At 37.7% G+C, this 20939-nt stretch overlaps 1 protein-coding gene, 1 long non-coding RNA gene and 1 pseudogene across 2 annotated transcripts; 2 read left to right on the top strand and 1 right to left on the bottom strand.

Moving 5' to 3' along the window:
• Positions 1 to 3947: 3947 nt before the first annotated feature.
• Positions 3948 to 14004, bottom strand: LOC107907943 (auxin efflux carrier component 3-like; annotated as a pseudogene).
• Positions 11762 to 12534, top strand: LOC107910039 (uncharacterized). Its single transcript, XR_001687445.2, has 2 exons — positions 11762 to 11968; positions 12260 to 12534. It is a non-coding gene; the product is annotated as an uncharacterized lncRNA (long non-coding RNA).
• A 124-nt stretch (positions 14005 to 14128) lies between the features above and the next one.
• On the top strand, positions 14129 to 16953 carry LOC121214718 (uncharacterized). Its single transcript, XM_041088814.1, has 2 exons — positions 14129 to 15631; positions 15814 to 16953. Exons 1-2 carry the CDS (start codon positions 15563 to 15565, stop codon positions 16345 to 16347), a joined length of 603 nt encoding a protein of 200 aa, XP_040944748.1. The 5' UTR covers positions 14129 to 15562; the 3' UTR covers positions 16348 to 16953.
• Positions 16954 to 20939: the final 3986 nt, after the last annotated feature.

Raw genomic sequence — 20939 nt, 5'->3', positions numbered from 1 at the left:
ATAGTCAAAAATATGAGGAAAATTTGGTAGGATGGAAGTCTAAATTACTATCTCTTGTTGGTAGAATCACACTAGTTAAGGTAGTTCTAACTGCCATTCCTATATATGCTATGTAAGCGACAATGATTCCGAAAGGAGTGTGTTATGAGATGGAGAAGATTATACGTAATTTTGTATAGGGGGCCACAAAGGAGAAAAAGGGATACATTTAGTCAAATGGGACAATCTGTGCAAAGGTATGAAGAATGGAAGCCTTGGTTTTACGAAGTTTGACAATACTAATAATTCTTTCCTTATGAATATTGGGTTTAATATTATAAAGAAACCTAATTAACTTTGGGTTCAAATTCTTAGAGCTAAGTATAAATGGAAGGGTAGATTACCTTCCACTTTATATGTGGGAAATTTTTCTCGGTTGTGGAAGGGTGTCTATTGAGTATGGAGTATATTCAGTGAATTCTGGAAATAACATATATGTTGAATTTTGGAAAGATAGCTAGATCAAAGGCTGGGTCTGTTTTTTTTTATATATATAGTTGTACCACATTTGAATGCATACTTGATGGTGATGACAAATGGGGATTGGAATTGGTTTTTTTTAGGACAGTTTGCCAAATCCAGTTATATTGAGTATTTCAGCTTATAACCTTCATTGGAGCAAGATGTGGATGACTTTATGGGATGGGCTCATGATAATAAGGGTGGGTTTTCCATACGATCTGTGTATTCTACTTCTTATGGGTAGATGTGACTATAAATGAAAAAAATATGGTATTAGATTTGGCACATTTCGACCACTCAAAAGGTACGTGTGTTCATTTGGCTAGCCTGTCTTGATATAGTTCTAACAAATGCAAACCATGTGAAATGCCACCTTACGGTTAATGCAAGCTGCGGGGTGTGTGGAGATAGGTCAGAAACCATTGAGCATGTGTTGTGGTTTTGTACCCCAGTTGTGGCAACATGGTGTTTAGTGATCAAGCCAGGTAAGAGACAAGAATTCTTCAACCTTAGGTTGGAAAATTGGGGCTTTTTAGATAAATAACCCAATAAAATAAAAAAATTATGAAAATGACCCTAGTACCAAATTATTTAGAAAAACGATCTTGTTTTTACAGTGTCAATGGGTGCCGCCACTTCCCAAAGCGACACCACCCCAAAATGTGTGAAAATAATTTCCTCATAATTTCAAAAATCATTGGATGTAAAAACAATCATTTTTTTGTGCCGCCACTTCTCAATGCGACACTCATATAAGTTTTCTAAATACACCATATTTTCACGGGTATTTTCGGAGGTAAATGGAAAAATATATAATTTATTAATTATTGGTGTCGCCTACTTCAATGGAAGCATTAATACCAATAAAAAAAATTCTCTAGTGCCTACTCTAGATGTGGTGGCACCATTATTTTTTTTGAAATTTTTTGGTGACGCCACTTCACATAAAGTCACCAAAAAAATAAAAAAATTTCTTGGTCCCTGCTCTAGATATGGCGGCGCCAATATTTTTTTTAATTGAATTTTATATCTGAAGCAATATTTGAAATGTTATTGTGTTAAAGAATATTTAATCTGTTAGTTATGTATATAAAATACGATCAGTGGAAGGAAATATTTAGATGATGAGAAAAATAAATATAGTGTTCCATAAAATTTGATACTGGTGCCGAAAAATTTTGGTGCCAAAATATTGATTTTCTCATTTCTATATGAAGTGGTGAGACCGACAAATTCAAAAAAAAAATTACTGGTGCCGCCACATTTGGAGTAGGGACTAGGGGAATTATTTTTTTTTTTACTATTTTTGATGACTCGATGTGAAGTGGAGGCACCAAAAAATTCCAAAAAAAATAATGGTGCCGCCACATCTAGAGTAAACACCAGAGAGAACTTTTTTTTATTGGTATTGGTGCCTCCATTGAAGGAGGTGGCACTAACAAATATTTTTTAATCCAATTTGGTGCCTTTATTAAAAGAGGCAACACAAAAAATAATATAATATTTTTTTCCATTTCGAAAATACCCGTGGAAATACGGTGTATTTAGAAAACTTATATGGGTGTCGCCTTGGGAAGTGGCAACACAAGAAAAGAATATATTTTTTTAATCCAATGATTTTTGTAATTATGATGCAATAATTCTATCACATGTTGAGGTGGTGCCACCTTGGGAAGTGGCGACACCCATTAACATTGTAGAAATAAGGTCATTTTCCTAAATAATCTAGTATTAGAGTTATTTTAATAATTTTTAATATTATTGGGTTATTTATCTAAAAAAGTAGAAAATTGGTTTGAGAAGAATCTTCCTACCTAGATTATTTTGCTAGTAAGCCTAGTGTGTGGCCGGGACTATTTGGCATCATCTGTTGGTAGCTTTGGGTCAAAAGGAATAACTATGTTTCCAACACATGGTTCATCGAAACCAGGAGCATTTTGGAGAAAAGTCGACGGATGAGAGGGAACTTTCTACAAGCAAATCAGGGAAGGGAGCATCCATTGAGACAAATTAACGTTGTTTCTAGAAGGATGACAAAATGGACTCCACCAGATGTTGGGTGGCTGAAAGTGAATATTGATGGAGCAATTGGCTACTTATCTGAGATTGCTGCAGCAGGAGGAGTAATACGGGATCGCCAGGGGGTTTGGGTTGCTAGTTTCTTAAAAAAAAAGAATGGTATTTGCTTGGTGTTTTCAGCGGAGCTCTGGGGTGTACTTGATGGGCTCCAACTAGCATGGGATCTAGGCTTAGAAAGAATGGTACTTGAGATGGATAACACTGAAGCTATCAAGGTGATCCAAGCAAATAAGGATGAACAACACTTTTGCTGTGGGTCGAGCCATTAAGGACTTACTCCAATGTCCCTAGATGGTTCATGTTAGACGTGTTTAAATAGAGTAACAAGGTAGCTGATGGTTTGGCTAACATGACGTTCTCAAGACCTTTGGGAAGATATATATATACAACCACTGATTGAAGTGCTTCAGTTACTGATGATTAAGCTAGAAGGAATTTACCTTATCTAATTTAGTTTTGGTTTTATACCTCTTTTGTACCAAAAAAATTAATAAAATAAAACGAATTGTGTGGTAATTTTATTAGTATATTTAATGAAAAGCCAACAAGTGGGTTAAAAAGTGCTTCACTGGATATGGGATTTTGGGTTTTATTGTTTTCCATTTGCGTGAAATGTCATTGTCTAAAACCAAATCTCTAATTAAGGGTGAAAGACTGACTAATCAGCAATAAACTCCTTTTGGATCTTTTTCATAATCATAAAACAATATCCTAAAACAGCTTAAAAGTACACAAACCAAAGCAACACGACAACCGCAAATAATTGCTGCTTCTACGGACGATCAAAACCAACACTAACAACAAAACAGATACTCATTTTTACTAATCTATTATTAAAAGAAATATATATAGAAAATCCCTTTTTTTTCCCTTCTACTTGATTTCATTAATCATATCCCTTTGTCGATTTGCAAATACAAAGACATTAAACTTTACAACAAAGCATAATATCAAGTGGAAACAACCCTGGTTTTGCTCTTTAATGTCTCCCATATTGTGCTGGTTTAATTGGTTGGATATTCCACTAAGGGTGGGTTTGGATAGGCGATTGGGTGCGGTACGGTACGTTTAGCTTACTTTTTATCTCACGCTACAGTATTACTACAGTATCTAATTTTATTGCTACCGCTGTTTTTACATTAACCGTACGTAAACGCACCGCCCATCCAAACTTACCCTAAGTCAATTACCTTTACCTAAGCATTAGCTCCAAATAGTTTGGAGCCCTTTGGCAAATTATTTTGTAATGGAAGTTTCTTTCCCGGTAAATCCTCGTGCTTTTGATTAAGGATGTAATCCAATTTTGATGAATGCTTGCTCCCAAACGTATAACACCCCTCCTATGACTCAAAAACAAAAGAAAAGCCTCACAGTTCTAGAAGAATGTAGTACACCAGTGTTATCGGTAATGCTATCAACATCCCAAAAATAACCCTGCACGTTTGCACTTCAAGATATCAGTTCTGATTATACATATTCCGATTTTTGAGTACGTTAATATACTTACGCGATGCTAAGAATTGCAGGGTGAACATTGTACTCCTTGGCGAATACAAAGGGTACAATTCCTTGTGGGAGAGCAGCCTATTAATTGCAAGAAAATTAACTGAATCAGTTGTGACATTCAAACAAGGGAAATAGTTATGGAGGAAAGGATTTTATTATTATTATTATTATTATTATTATTGGTAAATAGTTATGGAGGAGCGTGCCGCGTAGCCCTACTGCAATGGAAGCAGCAGCCATGACAGCGGGGCCGGTCAAGAACCTAACCGCCATGGCAAAGGTAGCTACAGAGTTCCCGCGAGCGATCAACTTGGGTTGCAGGGCCATAAACAGACCTTTTTACCATATTAGAAAAAACACATGAGGATTTTTCCTAGTAAACCATAAATTTGAATGAAGAAGAAAATGCTTACCTAAGCTAAACATGGCCATTCCTAGTTGTTGAAGTCAGCTCCCATGTAGCAGCAAAGGTGGCCATGCAAGGAACGTGCTTCAACAGCAAATTGATGCAGCAAGCTGAAGCTATTCATTTGGTTTCCTTAATTGAATGTTTTGTATTTAGTTAGGATCAAACTTAGTTGGTAGCTGCATTTTGATGTAATTAGGTGCTGAATGACAAGCTTAGGTAGAAGCTTTTTGTTTTTCAATCAAGTTTACCAAGTTACTAGGCATTTTAGTGGTGTTAGGTATATTAGTAGGTGATTACTTGTTTGTTTTACTTATTGACTGATATATGTAATGGCTTAATGCCTTGTTCATGAGTTAATGAAAAATATCAGCTCATTTTCATTCAATCTCTTTCTCTCTTTTCTGTTTTCACTTGCTAGCTTCATCTTTCTGTTTTTTTCTGCTTCCGAGTTTGCTTCTTCACCAAGCCTCGAGGCTTACTACTCAAGCAAGGCTAGAAACAGCTTGCTGCTGCCTCTTGCACCAACAATTGGTATCGAGAGCTCTTGTCTTAGTGGACCTGTTGCTTCAAAACAAGGAACTTGATGGCTTCTTCAGGTTTTTCACCAGCAGCCCCACCAGTCTTCAATGGAGAAGGCTTTCACATATGGCTGGTCAAGATGAAGACTTACCTACAGGCCTTCGATCTGTGGGAAGTTGTCAACACAGATACTGAGCCAGCACCACTGAGGGCTAATCCCACAGTAGCTCAGATTAGGCAACATGCTGATGAGAGGACCAAGAGGCACAAAGCCATGTCCTGCATCCAGAACTGTGTGTCAGATGTCATCTTCACCAGAATCATGGCCTGTGAGACTCCAAAACAGGCCTGGGATAAGCTTAAGGAGGAGTTTCAAGGCACTGAGAGAACAAGGCAACAGCAGCTGTTAAACTTGAGAAGGGATTTCGAGAATTTGAAGATGAAGGAAGAAGAAACAGTGAAGCAGTACTCAGATAGAATTATGGCAGTGGTTAACAGCATAAGGCTCCTAGGTGAGCACTTTGATGAGGCAAGAATTGTGGAGAAAGTCCTCTCCACTTTGCCTGAGAGATATGAGGCCAAAATATCCTCTCTAGAGGACTCAAGAGACCTTGCTAGCATCTCTTTGACTGAGTTAATCAACACCTTCTATGCTCAGGAACAAAGGAGAGCTAGCAGAGCTGAAGATCACCAAGAAGGTGTATTTCAAGCCAAGGCCAGAGAAACCTCGAGCACTAATGCTCAACGAGGCAAAAAGCCTTGGAAGAACAGGCCTAAGCCTGATGCTGCAAGGAGCAATGACCAGCCCTGCAGATATTGCAAGAAGCCTGGCCATCCAGAAGACAGATGCTGGTTTTGGCCAGATGCAGTATGCCAACACTGCAAGAAGAAGGGCCATGTTGAAAGGGTCTGCAAAAACAGAAGTAAGCCAAGGCAGAATCAACTTCAGCAGTCAAAGGTTGAAGCTCGAGTAGCTGAGGACAGTAGTGACCAAGAAGAACAGGTCTTTGCTGTTTCTTGTGTAGCTTCTGAGAAGAAATGCTCCAAAGGCTGGTTGCTGGACAGTGGTTGCACTAACCACATGTCACCAGATGCCTCCTTGTTTAAAACCTTGGACAGAAGTTATAAGACCAAGGTCAAGGTTGGAAATGGTCAGTTTATAAGGGCTGAAGGAAGAGGAGAAGTGCTGATATGTACTCCCACAGGTAATAAGATCATTCCAAATGTGCTGTTGGTACCTCAGATTGACAGAAACCTTCTCAGCATAGCTCAACTGCTCGAGAAAGGTTATTCTGTTGTGTTCAAGGATAAACAATGCCACATTACTGATCCAAGTGGATCAAGCCTTATGACAGTCACAATGACTGATAAATGCTTTGAGGTTCACTGGGCAAATGACTCAAACTCAGCATACACAGCCTCTGTTGAAGACTCCAAGCTTTGGCATCAAAGGCTTGGACATGCCAACTTCAGATCAATGGCTCGATTGGCCAAAGAGGGCATGGCAGAGAACTTCACCAGCTCAGTGGAGCATGATGATGTGTGTGAAGTCTGCCAAATGGGGAAACAGGCAAGACTGCCATTTCCTACAAATTCAGCTTGGAGAGCTACTGAAAGACTGCAGCTGGTGCACTCTGATGTATGTGGCCCGATGAGGACTGAATCACTCAGCAAAAACAGGTATTTCATCCTCTTCATTGATGATCTTACAAGGTTTTGCTGGATTTTCTTTTTAAAACACAAGTCTGAGGTAGCTCAAGTGTTTGTGAAGTTTAAAAATGCTGTAGAAACAGAAACAGGTTGCAAGCTGAAATCGATAAGGACAGACAATGGCACTGAGTACACTTCAGCTCAGTTTCAAGCCATTTGCAATGATGCTGGTATCAAACATCAGCTTACAAATGTCTACACACCTCAGCAGAATGGGGTAGCTGAAAGAAAGAATAGAAGTCTGATGGATATGGCCAGATGTCTGCTGTTTGAGAAGAAACTGCCCAAGACCATGTGGGCTGAGGCAGTAAACACTGCTGTTTACCTTCAGAACAGGCTTCCTACTAAAGCTCTTGCATCCGAGACACCTTTCGAGGCTTGGTTTGGTTTCAAGTCTTCCTTGGCACACCTGAAGGTGTTTGGTTGCCTGTGTTATGCACAAATACCAGCAGCAAAGAGAGACAAGCTCTCTAAAAGGGCTCAACCAGGTGTTCTAGTAGGCTATAGCTCAGTCAAAAAGGGCTACAGGGTTCTGGATCCCTTGATAAACAAAGTCCAAGTGAGCAGAGATGTCATCTTTGATGAGAAAGCCTGCTGGAATTGGGAGAAAAATGAGCCAGAAGCAGTTTCAGAAGACCTAGTGCCTAACCAAACTGAACTTGAGCAGCTAGGACCTGAAATGGATGTTGATGATGTGCCTGTGAGAGGCACAAGGCCCCTAGAAGATATTTATGAAAGGGCACAGGTTGCAACAGCAGAACCTAGCAGTTTTGAAGAGGCTGAGGCAGATGAAGGTTGGAAACAAGCTATGGTTGATGAAATCAACATGATTGTGAAGAATCAGACATGGGAGTTGGTTGAAAAGCCTGCCAACAGAAAGACTATCGGTGTAAAATGGGTCTATCGAGTGAAGCACAATGCAGATGGAAGCTTAAACAAGCTAAAGGCCAGGCTAGTTGTAAAGGGCTTCAGTCAAAGGTATGGTCTGGACTACATGGAAACTTTTGCTCCAGTAGCCAGACTCGATACAATCAGATTGCTGATTGCAGTTGCTGCTCAGAACCAGTGGACAATCCACCAAATGGATGTCAAGTCTGCATTCCTCAATGGATTTCTAGAAGAAGAGATATACATCGAGCAACCCCCAGGTTTTATAGTGCCTGGTAAGGAACATTTGGTGTATAGGCTAAGAAAGGCCTTGTATGGCCTAAAACAGGCCCCTCGAGCCTGGTATGCTCGAATTGACTCATATTTGGTCAGTTTGGGATTTGAAAGGAGTGCTAGTGAGCCAACACTCTATGTTAAGAGGAATGGAGCTGAAACACAGCTTATTGTGTCACTATATGTTGATGATCTTCTAGTGACTGGAGGAGACAAGTTTATGATGGTTGATTTCAAAGCAAGAATGAAGGAAATGTTTGAGATGTCAGACCTGGGATTAATGACATATTTCCTAGGAATGGAAGTCAATCAAATAGAAGGAGGAATCTTCTTGAAACAAAAGACATTTGCCTTGAAAGTGCTGGCTAAATTCTCAATGGAGAATTGTAAACCAGTGAGCACACCAATGGCTATTGGCATAAAGCTATCGAGCCAGGAGGAACATGAATCTGTCTGTGAAACAGATTACAGAAGCCTTGTTGGGTGTTTATTGTATTTGACAGCAACAAGACCTGACATTCTGTTTGCTGTAAGCATGCTATCAAGGTTCATGCACTGCTGTAACCAGCAACATTACAAGGCTGGGAAAAGGGTGCTAAGATACATTAAAGGTACCTTAAACCATGGAATACAGTTTAGAAAGGCTGAAGAGTTGAAACTGATTGGCTACACTGATAGCGATTGGGCTGGTTCAAAGGATGACATGAAGAGCACTTCTGGCTATGCTTTTACACTTGGCTCAGCTATGATTTGCTGGAGCTCAAGAAAACAGACAATGGTGGCTCAATCGACAGCAGAAGCAGAGTATGTAGCAGTTGCCAATGCTGTTAATCAAGCTATGTGGCTGAGAAAAATTTTGAGTGACTTGAATCTACAGCAGAATGAAGCAACTGTGATACATTGTGACAACAAGTCAGCAGTTGCTATTGCTAAAAATCCTGTCTTTCATGGCAGGACAAAACATTTCAACATCAAACTCCATGTGATAAGAGAAATGGAACAAGCTCGAGAAATCGAGCTAATCCATTGCAGTTCTGAAAATCAGATTGCCGATATCTTCACAAAGCCTCTCGGTGTATCAAGATTTCTAAGCCTGAAGAGGAAGCTAGGAGTCTGCTGCATAGAAGCTGAGGAGGAGTGTTGAAGTCAGCTCCCATGTAGCAGCAAAGGTGGCCATGCAAGGAACGTGCTTCAACAGCAAATTGATGCAGCAAGCTGAAGCTATTCATTTGGTTTCCTTAATTGAATGTTTTGTATTTAGTTAGGATCAAACTTAGTTGGTAGCTGCATTTTGATGTAATTAGGTGCTGAATGACAAGCTTAGGTAGAAGCTTTTTGTTTTTCAATCAAGTTTACCAAGTTACTAGGCATTTTAGTGGTGTTAGGTATATTAGTAGGTGATTACTTGTTTGTTTTACTTATTGACTGATATATGTAATGGCTTAATGCCTTGTTCATGAGTTAATGAAAAATATCAGCTCATTTTCATTCAATCTCTTTCTCTCTTTTCTGTTTTCACTTGCTAGCTTCATCTTTCTGTTTTTTTCTGCTTCCGAGTTTGCTTCTTCACCAAGCCTCGAGGCTTACTACTCAAGCAAGGCTAGAAACAGCTTGCTGCTGCCTCTTGCACCAACACTAGTCCAGCATCTGACAAAATGGAGATAGATTTCTCTAATATTTTTGGCATACTCACATGCCACCTGCGATTCAAACCCCCCCAGACCAGTAAATTTATGACGTCTCAAAATATCCAAATAAGGTGAACAAAGTTTGAAGGTTGTATCATTAAAAATTTACTGCCAAAATGATCAGTTCACCTGAAAGGAATTAGGGACCAAACCAGTCCAATGATGCTGCAATACGTGTTGGGCTTTCGGATAAGCTTCCGTCAAACCATGATCAAGATCAATCGGATCATTACACTCGCCGGAGGCATTTGTTCGCCACCACTGGTAGGTGCTCCAGCGGCGGCATTAGGGTGGAGCTCCGCTATTGAATTGGACTTCAACTTATTGAGTTCATTGGGTCTGTCGAAACCATTTTTAAATTTTGAAAAACAGAAATCGACTTTTAAAAAAAAAAACTCTGGGAGTCGTCACTGATTTTTTATTAAGGTGTGATCGATTCACCATTAAAAATAAATTTTAGGTCTGCGAGATTTGAGAAAATAGGTCCGGGAGTCGGTTACACACGAGGAAGGGTTAGCACCCTCGTGACGCCCAAAATTGGTACCGAATTGACTGTTTAATGTCTTAATATCGAAATTTTGAAAAGATTTTAAAATACGATCCTTTGAAAAGAAAATTTTAATAATCGAATTGGAAAATGAGACCTACCCACTTTAAAGAAATAAATCGTCACACTCAATGAGTTAAAGTGCAACGATTCAATCTTCGAAGATAGATTCGTCTTTTTTAAATTTAAAAAAATTCATACGTTTTGATAATGATATTTGGTTATTTGGGTCAATCGAGAAATCGAAACCCAGTAAGTTAGGGTTCAATTTCTTAAAATTCCTAAACACCAAATATTGCCTTTATTTAAAATCGAGATAACAACATGTCATATCCAATAAGTTAGGATCCGACATTTGAAATCTTAAGAATTTTATTTTAACAATTTGTATGGTTTTAATGAAATAGATATTTGATGATATAAATTCATTGAGAAAAATTGAAGCCTAGTAAGTTAGGGCACAATTCTCTCGAAAACCCATAAACACCAAACATTTTTAAAGTTTATAAAATGAAACGATTATGATTTTAATAAAATACAACTCTTACAAATGAAACATGATTGAATAGTGATACATCTAATAATTCAAACTTGAATTAGAGACAATTAAACGAATAATAGGCCAACACAAACATTGATTTAAGTCATATTATACAAACATCTACACCAAAAATTAAGCAACCCATAAATTCATAATCAATTTAATAAAATGGTAATAACAACAAATAGTATGAATATTTGAAACAATTTGATAATGGAGTTAAAAATAAATAAATAAATAATAAAAGGTTTGCATAAATTTTAAAAGAGAGAAATATATAAAAAAATGCAATAAAATAAAAGTGAATAGCTTAGCATTAACATTTGCATTTGGATTTATATAAATAAAAAAAGTATATGCAATAATAATATATAAAAGTTAAATAACTAAAATAAGATAACAAATTTCAAAGGAATAAGGTATTTTTATGTGCAAAAATATCGTTTGAAATTAATAATGTGTTTTTGTATATATACATACGTGTACTAAAATACATGTTATATGTACATATGTATGAAAATATGAGATATTATGAATTTATAGAAAATTAGGTTAACTAATATATATAAATATACTATTAAGATAATATCAACAAATAAAATTAATGATAATAAACCAATTAGTTTAATGAAAGTGGATCTATTTTGAAACCAAACAAAATTTTAAGGGTTAATTTGAAATAAATGAAGCAACATCCGCATTAAAATCATTGAAAATCACAGGGACAATTATAGCAATTAATCGCAAAAATGAAAGTGCTCAAAATAACAAGGAAACGGCACAGTATAACTGTGGATCAGATTGCAAACAAAATCAAATAAGCAATTCAAATCAAAAGATTGAAGAAAATCAAATCGAAACCCCACAAAACAAGAGGGGCTTGGCGCGCAAATACCCCTCCCCATGCCAGAACACGTGGATCTAGCCGCAATCTGGGTCAGGTCATCGGGTAAGCTCAATACGGTGCCGTTTTAAACCATTGAAACAAGGTCTAAACGACACCGTTTTAATAATCAGCATTAAATAAAAAACTAAACCTAAGAAACCCTAAACCATCCTTCCTGTGCCGCATCAGAAATCAAAAGCCCCCCACAATCCATTTGCACTGTTTCAAACATGAAACCCCCCATCCAAACTCCGATTCGGGCGGAGTAGACGAGGGTTCCGTCGGTACACTTGTAAAGGTAAGATTTTTCTTTCTTTCTGGTGCCACAACCTCGAGGGTTCATCGCCTCTTTTAGAGGCTCTCCGAACCATGCCCCTAACTCCGATGACCACAGAGAAAGGGCAATCGGTCCAGTCGCGAGGTACGTCCTTCTCTTTTTGTTTTCTTTTAAAAAAAACAATCGATAGATGTAAAATGAAAAAAGAACAGAAGAAAAAAACTGCTAAAGAAAAAGGAAATCGGAAATCACCTTTTGGTGTTTCTTTTGTATTTTGATTGCCTCTAAAAAAAAGATTACAATTGGCCCTTTTTTTTATAGCCGAATAATAAAATTTTACAATTTTCTTTTTATTTGCTACTAATATTTTTCTGCCAATTCTCCTTTTCGCCGTTTGCTGCCTGCTTTTACTGCTCATTTGCTAGTCTCTTGCAGGTACGGAGTGCAGGGCTGGGGACACCACTGTTGCGACGCTGGAGGCTCCTGTTGGCTGCGGCGCTGGAGGCTAGCTAGAAACCCTAGGGTTTCATCTGTTAGGCTGAGTTGGGTTTTGGGTTAGGGTTAGGTGACTTGGGCCTTTTGGGCCATTGTAATCGGGTTTAGTGATTGGGCTTGAGGTTAGGTAAAATTTGGGTAGTTTGAGTTAAAACGATTTGGGCCAAATATCGGGCCACTGTAATTGGGTCTGGTGGATTTTTGTAATTTGGACTGTTTATCGGACTGTTTAATTTTGTTTTTCATTTGGTTTATTTTACTAACGGGCCGGGCAAATTGGGCCTATTACAGGGTCCTCCAATTTCTCTCTCGTCTTCGCCGTCTCTTCCAGCAAATCCAAAGTTTTCTCCATCCAACTCACCACTGGCTGCCATTGTTTTCACACCAAAAGCTCACAAACTTTAAGAAAATTCAAAGCAAATTTAGATAAATGAATGAATGAAGTTTGTGTATATACCTTTGGTTTCCCCGTTTTGAGAGTGACCAGCGACCAACATCCTGATCTCTTTAGCGACCTGATCACACCGTCCAGATTGCTCGGATGCTCCAAAATCTGCCCCACCAGACACGTGAAGGCCATCACCTTCTGATGCCGGTAAAGCACTGGAACTCCACACAAACATGTGCAGTTCTTTTGCATCATGATTCACTTTATTGTTCTCCTGCTGGTGCTGGGCCTGGCTGTTTTTACTAGCGTTCTTTGTGAGGGAGAAAATTTCAGGATTTGGAGCAGGGTACGAAGAAGGAACCGACTGTGCTGGATAAAATCCAAATCGTGGAGACATAACCGTACTATTTTCTTCAAAATTGGAAGGTTTTGGAGTTAGTCCCCTTGATGACTGAACAGAGTACAAATCAGCTGGACTAAAATTAGATTGCCTCACGGGAAATCCTTGAATGCCCATCATGGAATAAAAGTCAGAGTTGTTAAAATTCGAGCCCTTGGGAATGGGATTTCGAGACGAGCTTAAGATGTAAATCTCAACACCAGTGAGATTGGATGGCTTGGGTGTCAATGCCGGAAGCGAACCAGGCCCCAACGACCTTCTCGATGCATTGGATTTCCTCACTACAATGTGAAGCTTCCAGCCTTCCCCGATTTCAGCGTCAGTTTAGAGAAAATCATATTCGTCAAGTGAAACCACATCGGAATCAACTTTAAATGAAACTATGGAAGCCGCCGTTTCGGGGAACTGCTCCATGATGAGCATTTTGTCCCCACGGTACTCGAACAGAAAAAGTAGAAGAGTATACCAAATAATACACTGCAGAACCACGACTTGAACCATTAGCATTCCGGAGTACTCGCCGTACATAGCGATTAACAGCGGAATTCCCATGACGAGGGTGTTTGGAAGAGTGGATAAAGAGAATATGGTAATCATCCATTCCAGGCTCCCATTCGTAGTAAAATTAGCACACAACCCAAGGGCAAACAACACGATGAGTTTCTGCAGGGTGTCGGCGGCGATGAACTTGAAGGTCATGGCATAAGGGTCGTTGGTCGAAATGAAATGGAAAGACAGGAGAGGAACTGCAGATATGGCGACGAACCAATTGATTCCCGAGCACTCCTCATGAGAGAATATCTTCCACCAACGGACGGAACCGTACGCTAAGTTCCTAGACACGTATAGTGGAATCACTGCCGTTAAAACGGTGTAAAGATCGCCCCAGCTGATCATCTTTTAAGATATTGTTCTTATGAGTAGGACTGTAGAAGATCTGATGGAGATACTTTTAAGGAAGGTTGAGAAGTGAGATACGACTGTCAAGGAAGGGCAAATTGGGGATAATAAAAAATATCGTTGCTTAAAGAGGATAAAATCTCATCTCTGTGTTTCTTTCACAACTGCCTACTGCTGTTTCAGACTTGTTTCATACTCTTCAATTTTTTTCTTTTTTCTGATTTAATATATATTTAAAAGATGCCTGGAAGGAAAGAAATAAAGAAAATGAGTGAAAAAACTACAGTATAATTTATCAGAGAGATATGGCTTTAGAGCATATATAAAATATACATATATGACTATATATTATTAGAGAGTCATTTAGGAACTGTTAGTTAGTTGGTATTCTGGTGTAAAATGCAGTTGAGAGCAGTTATTCTAACCTCTATATATAGTCATCTCTCGTTTGTACTCAATAAGTTGAGAAATATAAGAAAGTTTTTCATTGTTTTACTTTATTCTTTCATGGTATCTTTCGCCAGTTGGTCTTGGTGATTCTGTTGCTTCTTGGCTATTATGGCTTCTGTTGATTCTGCTTCTGGTGAGCAGATGTCTGCTTCGTTTGCTACTGGTCGTGTCACCACTGCCTTTCCTAGGCATGAGGTGATCAAGCTTGATGATGGCACTTTTCTTCAATGGCGTAAACAGGTCAAATTGATTGTGGATGGTTATGGTCTTACTGGTTTTTTAGATGGCACTTTATCTCCACCGTCGAGGTTTATTCAACAGCCCGATGGCACTCGAGTTCCAAATCCGACAGCTCTGGTGTTCACACAGCAAGATCGACTATTGACTTCCTGGCTTTTATCCACTGTAAGTTCTTCTCACCAGTCTTCGTTCAATAATGCTTGCACGGCTTGTGACGTTTAGACTATGGCGAGTAGTCTGTTTGCGGTCGATACTGGAGCGAAGCAATCACGAATTCGGCACGAGCTTCATTCGTTAAAGAAAGGTAACCTTTCTGTTAGGAATTATGTTGCTCGTATTAAAAATTTGTGTGCACTTTTAGAGGCGTCTGGTTCTCGCATTTCGGAAGAAGAGAAAACTGAGGTGCTGCTTGCGGGGTTGCCGCTAGAGTTTGAGGCGATTATTTCTTTCGCGCGATTGTCGACGGGTGTTTTGTCTTTCCAATGACTGGTTGATGTGTTAGTTGAATGCGAAACGCGTCAAACGCGAGTGTTTCAAGACGTAGTTTTGCAGGCGAACCTTGTTGAGAATGCGCCGTCCGTTGAAGGGGCTGTTCGCGGTGGTCGTGAGCCTTCTCGTGGTCGTGGCAAGAGTTTTAGATCTCGCATTCAATGCCAGATCTGCAGTCGATTTGGTCACGTGGATCAAAAATGCTACTATCGTTATCATCGAGACTCCAATGCTTCGTCGGCGGTGCCTCCGACTGTGTATTAAGGGAACTCCGATCGTGTTTTTGATGGTTCTGGTTCTGGTTCTGGTTATTTTGTGCAACAAAGGGAAGGGCCTTTTGTGACTCAGCAACCGAAATTTTTTGGTCAAAGCAATTATGCGGCTGATGGTCAACATTTGTTTGCATGTGGGCCACCTAGGTTTTATGCTCAACATGATTTTTATGGTAATGCTTTTCATAATTTTCCCAGGCCCAATATGCGTGATTTTAATTATGATCATGGGCTATGTAATAATGGACCGTGGCGTCCTTATTTTGATAAAAATGGGCCGACTAATTTTTTTGATGGCCATGGACAAAATGCTTCACATGGGTTGAATGTTGTGCCTTCTCCTAATTTTGTTCAGGTTGGTCCTCACTCGAATGGACCGATTGGTGGCGCTCCGGGTATGCGGCCTACTGGTTCAATTGGTGACGATCCAGCTCATGATGGTCCGTTACTACTGTCTACTAAACTGTGTGCTCGGGTATACAATAGATCCGATCCATGTATCGGGCTTCCTCGGTTAGGTAAATTATGTGCTTCTGATTATTCTGACTCACCTGGTTCTCTTCTTAATACTGCTCAAGTTGAATCTAATGGTGGTGATGATTCGTATGTTCCTGTGAATGTCGGCACTACTTCTTGGTATCCTGATTCTGGTGCAAGTCATCATGTTTGTCGCAATGTGTCTGCATTACATGATGCCACGCCGTATTTAGGTATGTCATCTCTTTTAATGGGTGATGGTTCTCCTGCAGTGATCTCCTTGATTGGTAATGCTATTATTCCTACTCCATCTAAGTCATTATGTTTGTCTAATGTTCTATGTGTGCCGAGTATAAGGAAAAATCTTTTGTCGGTTTCACAATCTGCTCATGATAATGGTGTGTTTTTTTAGTTTCATCCTACGCATTGTGTTCTCAAGGATGCCGTAACCCGAGAGACGTTGCTGAAGGGCCGCTGTAATAGCCTAATTTTTAGTGGTGTCGGAAACAATGATTCGAGATCACTAAATCTGACCAGTGAGTTTTAAAATTTAATAAATTAATAATTATGGGTCAAGTGTGAATTTAGAAGAATTTTTGAATTAGTGAATTTTGTGATTTAAAAAGAATTTAATAGGTAAATTAGGTCTAAAACGAGGTATCGAGACCTCAAATTCATAATTCGAGCCATAAATATTTTTATAAATATTTATGGACTGTCACTGAGTTATTATAAAAGTTTTGTTAGAAAATTTTAACGTTTTGATGGTCAATTAACTAAAAAGGACTAAATTGAAAATAGTGTAAAATTTGTTAAATTGTGATTAAATAGCTTAAGTGACTAATAAGAAGGGATTTAAAAAGAAATTAGACTCAAATTATATAGGCTGGACAGTTTGGGCAAGAAAAATCAGCAAGAAAGTAAGGAAAACAAGGGCAAAATTGGAAATTTTGCAAATTAAATATATAAAACAAAGACAAAAGTGAAAAATCTAGAGATTTATTCATAATTCATCAGAAAAAACGCCATAGGAGGTCTGAAACAAGCTGGTTTCTCATATTTTTACACCATGTGAGTTCAATTCTTGCTTTTTCTTTGAAAATTTTTATGTTTTGTGACTTCTACAACTAGGTCCAACTATTGAATTCATTAGTTTTTGATTTCATGGGTGATTTTTTAAGTTACCATGAATAAGTTCTGGAATTTTATGATAAATTATCATATATTTGAAGCTTTAATTTTATTTTATTATGATTTTATTAGGTGATTTTAGTAGAAAATGATTTCTAGGACCTAATTGTGAAAAATCTAGGAATTATGGTTTTGTACTGAAATTATGAATATCAAAGGCTGTATAATAGCCTAAAATTATTAGATAAAGTGTTATTTGAGGAAATATTTGTTCAATTAAAGTGTTAATTGAGTAGGGACTAAATTATAAAAATTGATAAATTTTGAGGTAAAAATGTAATTTCAAAAATTGAAGGGCATAAATTGCGAAGTGAATTAGTATTGAATTAGATGCTAATGAATGGAAAAATTTATATTATAGATCGGGAATTCGAAGATAAACGCGAAAAAGAGAAAATATCAAACTAGTCCTTGAACTTTTACAACTCTTACAAATTGGCCCAGGTAAGTTCATACGGCTGAACTTTTATGATTAATTGCTAATGTGGGAATGATATATTGTATCAATTCATATATTTTTTACGAATTATGGTTATGGTAAAAATGAGAAAAAAATAGATTGTTAGTTCAAATTAAAGGTTATGTAGGATTGAGTACATACGTTCAATAACCAGAAATGAGTTGACGAATAAGTCCATGGTGGATCCATGGAAAAGTGTGGAATGTAGGTATGGTATTTTAGTAAAAAGAACCATACTGAGTTGTGAAAAGTAGGTATGGTATTTCAGTAAAGAAAACTATACTGAGTTGTGAGAAGTAGATATGACATTTCAGTAACGAAAACCATACTGAATTCTGAAAAGTAGGTATGATATTTCAGTGAAGAAAACTATACTGAGTTATAGCATTGTAAAAGATTCAAGCAAATCGTGGCACCGGGCAAACTACGTACTCAAATTCGTAAGGCGATCCTTAATTTGACAAGTATTTAAAAATGCAATTGAAGTTAAATGTTAGAATATAAGTTGACATTTGATATTGAGTTCGATTGAGTAAATTCATTGTTTAAGATTGTGGTTGGCATGAAATGTTGAATTTTTATTTGTTTATTAATATTGTTAGGGAAATTTTGGTAAGATTTTATTGTGAGCCTATGAACTTACTAAGCTTTCTGTAAGCTTATTCCTGTGTGTTTAATGTTCTTTGTAGATTGATGTGAAATCGGTGGATCGGGTCAACACATCAGGGCACACTATCCAGATTACTTCGGTAAATTTTATTGTGCATCAGAAGGTTTATATGGCATGTATAGGGTTTCATTGAAAGGAAGTGAAGGTGTTATAAACTTGATTATTAACATTTTTTTTACTAAAACAGTTTTGGACAGCAGCAGTAGTTTGATTTAGAAAAATCACCAAAAATAGTGGAAATTGAATTAGAAGCTGAATGAGATATGAAATTAAATCTAAATGAGTCTAGTTTCACATGAAAGAAATAGAGTAAACAAAAGAGTTATATATTTATAGATATTTTAATTTTAGTGAGACAGGGTAAGAATGGTTTTTGAAGTCCTCTATTATGAATTTAGAAAATCATTAAAAATTGTACAAAAAGAATTATGAGCTATAATTTATATTTTTAGATTCCTTAATAAATCTATTTTCAATAGAAACAAGCATAATTGATTTTTACTGAACAGAGGTCAAAACCGCCAGATAGTGAAACAAGGGGAGAATTTAACGAATAAACTGTACTAATTGGTTAACCCAAAAACTTTTGGAAATTTTATGGTAAGAAGATATATGAGTATAGTTTCAGGGAAAATTTACGGATCTAAATTTTGAGTTTCGTAACTCAAGTTATAATTAAATTAGTGATAGTTATACAGGTGGACAGTTTTATTGTGAATGGTGAAATAAATTATTTTGATTTGTATAAGCATTCGGAAAAATTTTAATGTTCCCGGTTTGCACCCAAATCATTTTCGTTGTATGTTTTAGGGTCTTGAGTACTCTTTCTAGGGACATATTGATTAAACGTGAGCGAATTAATTTTAAAAGTAAATTTTTATGCTCCGAACTGGTAAGTTAAGTCAGGTAACGCCTCGTGCCCGACTCCAGTAAGGGTCTCGGGTAAGGGGTGTTACAACAGTATACGTAATGGATTATATCAGTTTTCTGTGCCAACGGAATCTACTTTGTCTGTTTTGTCTAATGTTCCATTTGCTGCTCATTTGCAAGGTTCAAATAAAGATTCGGTTTGTCCTGTTTTTGCTTTGTGGCATAATCGTTTAGGCCACCCATCTGCTGTTTTGGTTAAAGTTGTTCTTGATAAATGTAATGTTGTTTCAAATAAATATTATTTTGATGGTTTATGTACTACATGTCAAAAAGGCAGGTCACATAAATTTCCTTTCTCACTTTCGACCACTAACTATCTTCCCTTTGAGTTGATTGTTTCTGATCTTTGGGGACCCGGCTCTGTTGCGTGTGATGATAAGTGATATTATATTTCATTTATTGACATGTGTACGAGGTTCACTTGGATCTATATTTTACGACAAAAATCTCAAGTTATAGAATGCTTTGCTCAGTTTTAACAGTTAATCAAGACACAGTTTAACAAGACTATTAAACAGTTTCAGAGTGATTGGGGTCACGAATATCGTGGTTTTGCGTCTGTTTTAGCATCTCAAGGAATTATTCATTGAGCTGACCTGTCCGTACACTTCTAAACAAAATGGTGTAGCTAAACGTAAACATCGCCACATTGTTGAAATGGGACTTACTCTGTTGGCTCAAGCAAATATGCTTATGGAATACTGGGGATATGCATTTTGTTGCGCAGTTCATCTTATAAATCTACTTCCCACTGTTGTTCTACATGGATGTTCTCTGTTTAAAGCTCTTTATGGTAATGATCCTACGTATGACCATCTTCGAGTTTTTGGTTGCTGTTCTTACCCATACCTGCATCCATTTGTAGATCATATATTGGAATTTTGGTCTCAACCGTCTACGTTTTTGGGTTACAGTTTACGTCTCAAAGGGTATCAATACTTGTTACCAGACGGTAAGGTTATTATTTCACGACATGTAAAGTTTGATGAGCAGAGGTTTTTATTTTCTAAAACTAGTTCCAGAAAACATGTGTCGTAGTCTAGTCCGACTAGTACGACAGTTGTTCCTATTATGTGGCCTGTTTCTCCTCAGCCCTTCCCGTTATCATCAGTTCTATGAAGTTCTTTGCCAGATGTTGATGTGCTGCAGTCTCACTCTAATGATGTTGATTTTATGCATACTCATTCCAATACTTTGGCTGATACTTCAACTGTACATGAATCTTCTTCTGATGTTCATAGTAGTAATGTTCAATCTGTTGCAGGTACGTCTGATAGTCAAGACAACAGGTTACCTATGGTTAATGCTCATCCAATGGTTACTAGGGCTAAGGCAGGAGTTTTCAAACTTAAAGTGTTAACTGTTGAAGCTATAGAACCTTCTACAATTGAAGAAGCACTGGCTATTACTAAGTGGAGAGCTGCTGCACAAGATGAGTACAATGCTCTTATTCAGAATTTTGCGTAGGAAAATTCTGATGTTTTCATTGCCTGACGAAAGGCTCGGTTAGTAGCAAAAGATTGCTCTCAAGTTTCGGGGTGTGATTTTAAGGAAAATTTTAGTCCTGTGGTGAAACCAGCTACTATCAAAGTTATTTTGTCTATTGCTGTTTCTAGGGGTTGGCCGCTTAGACAAGTGGATGTTAATAATGCTTTTCTAAATGAGGATATTGATACTGAAGTCTTCATGCACCAACCTCCGGGTTATGTTCAGTATGATTCAAATAGAAAACCTTTTGTGTGTCGTCTGAAGA

The sequence above is a fragment of the Gossypium hirsutum genome, chromosome D02, assembly GCF_007990345.1.
Source record: "Gossypium hirsutum isolate 1008001.06 chromosome D02, Gossypium_hirsutum_v2.1, whole genome shotgun sequence".
Taxonomy (NCBI): Eukaryota; Viridiplantae; Streptophyta; class Magnoliopsida; order Malvales; family Malvaceae; genus Gossypium; species Gossypium hirsutum.
The sequence above is the reverse complement of the archived record's forward strand: the minus strand, read 5'-3'. Positions and strand labels throughout refer to the sequence as shown.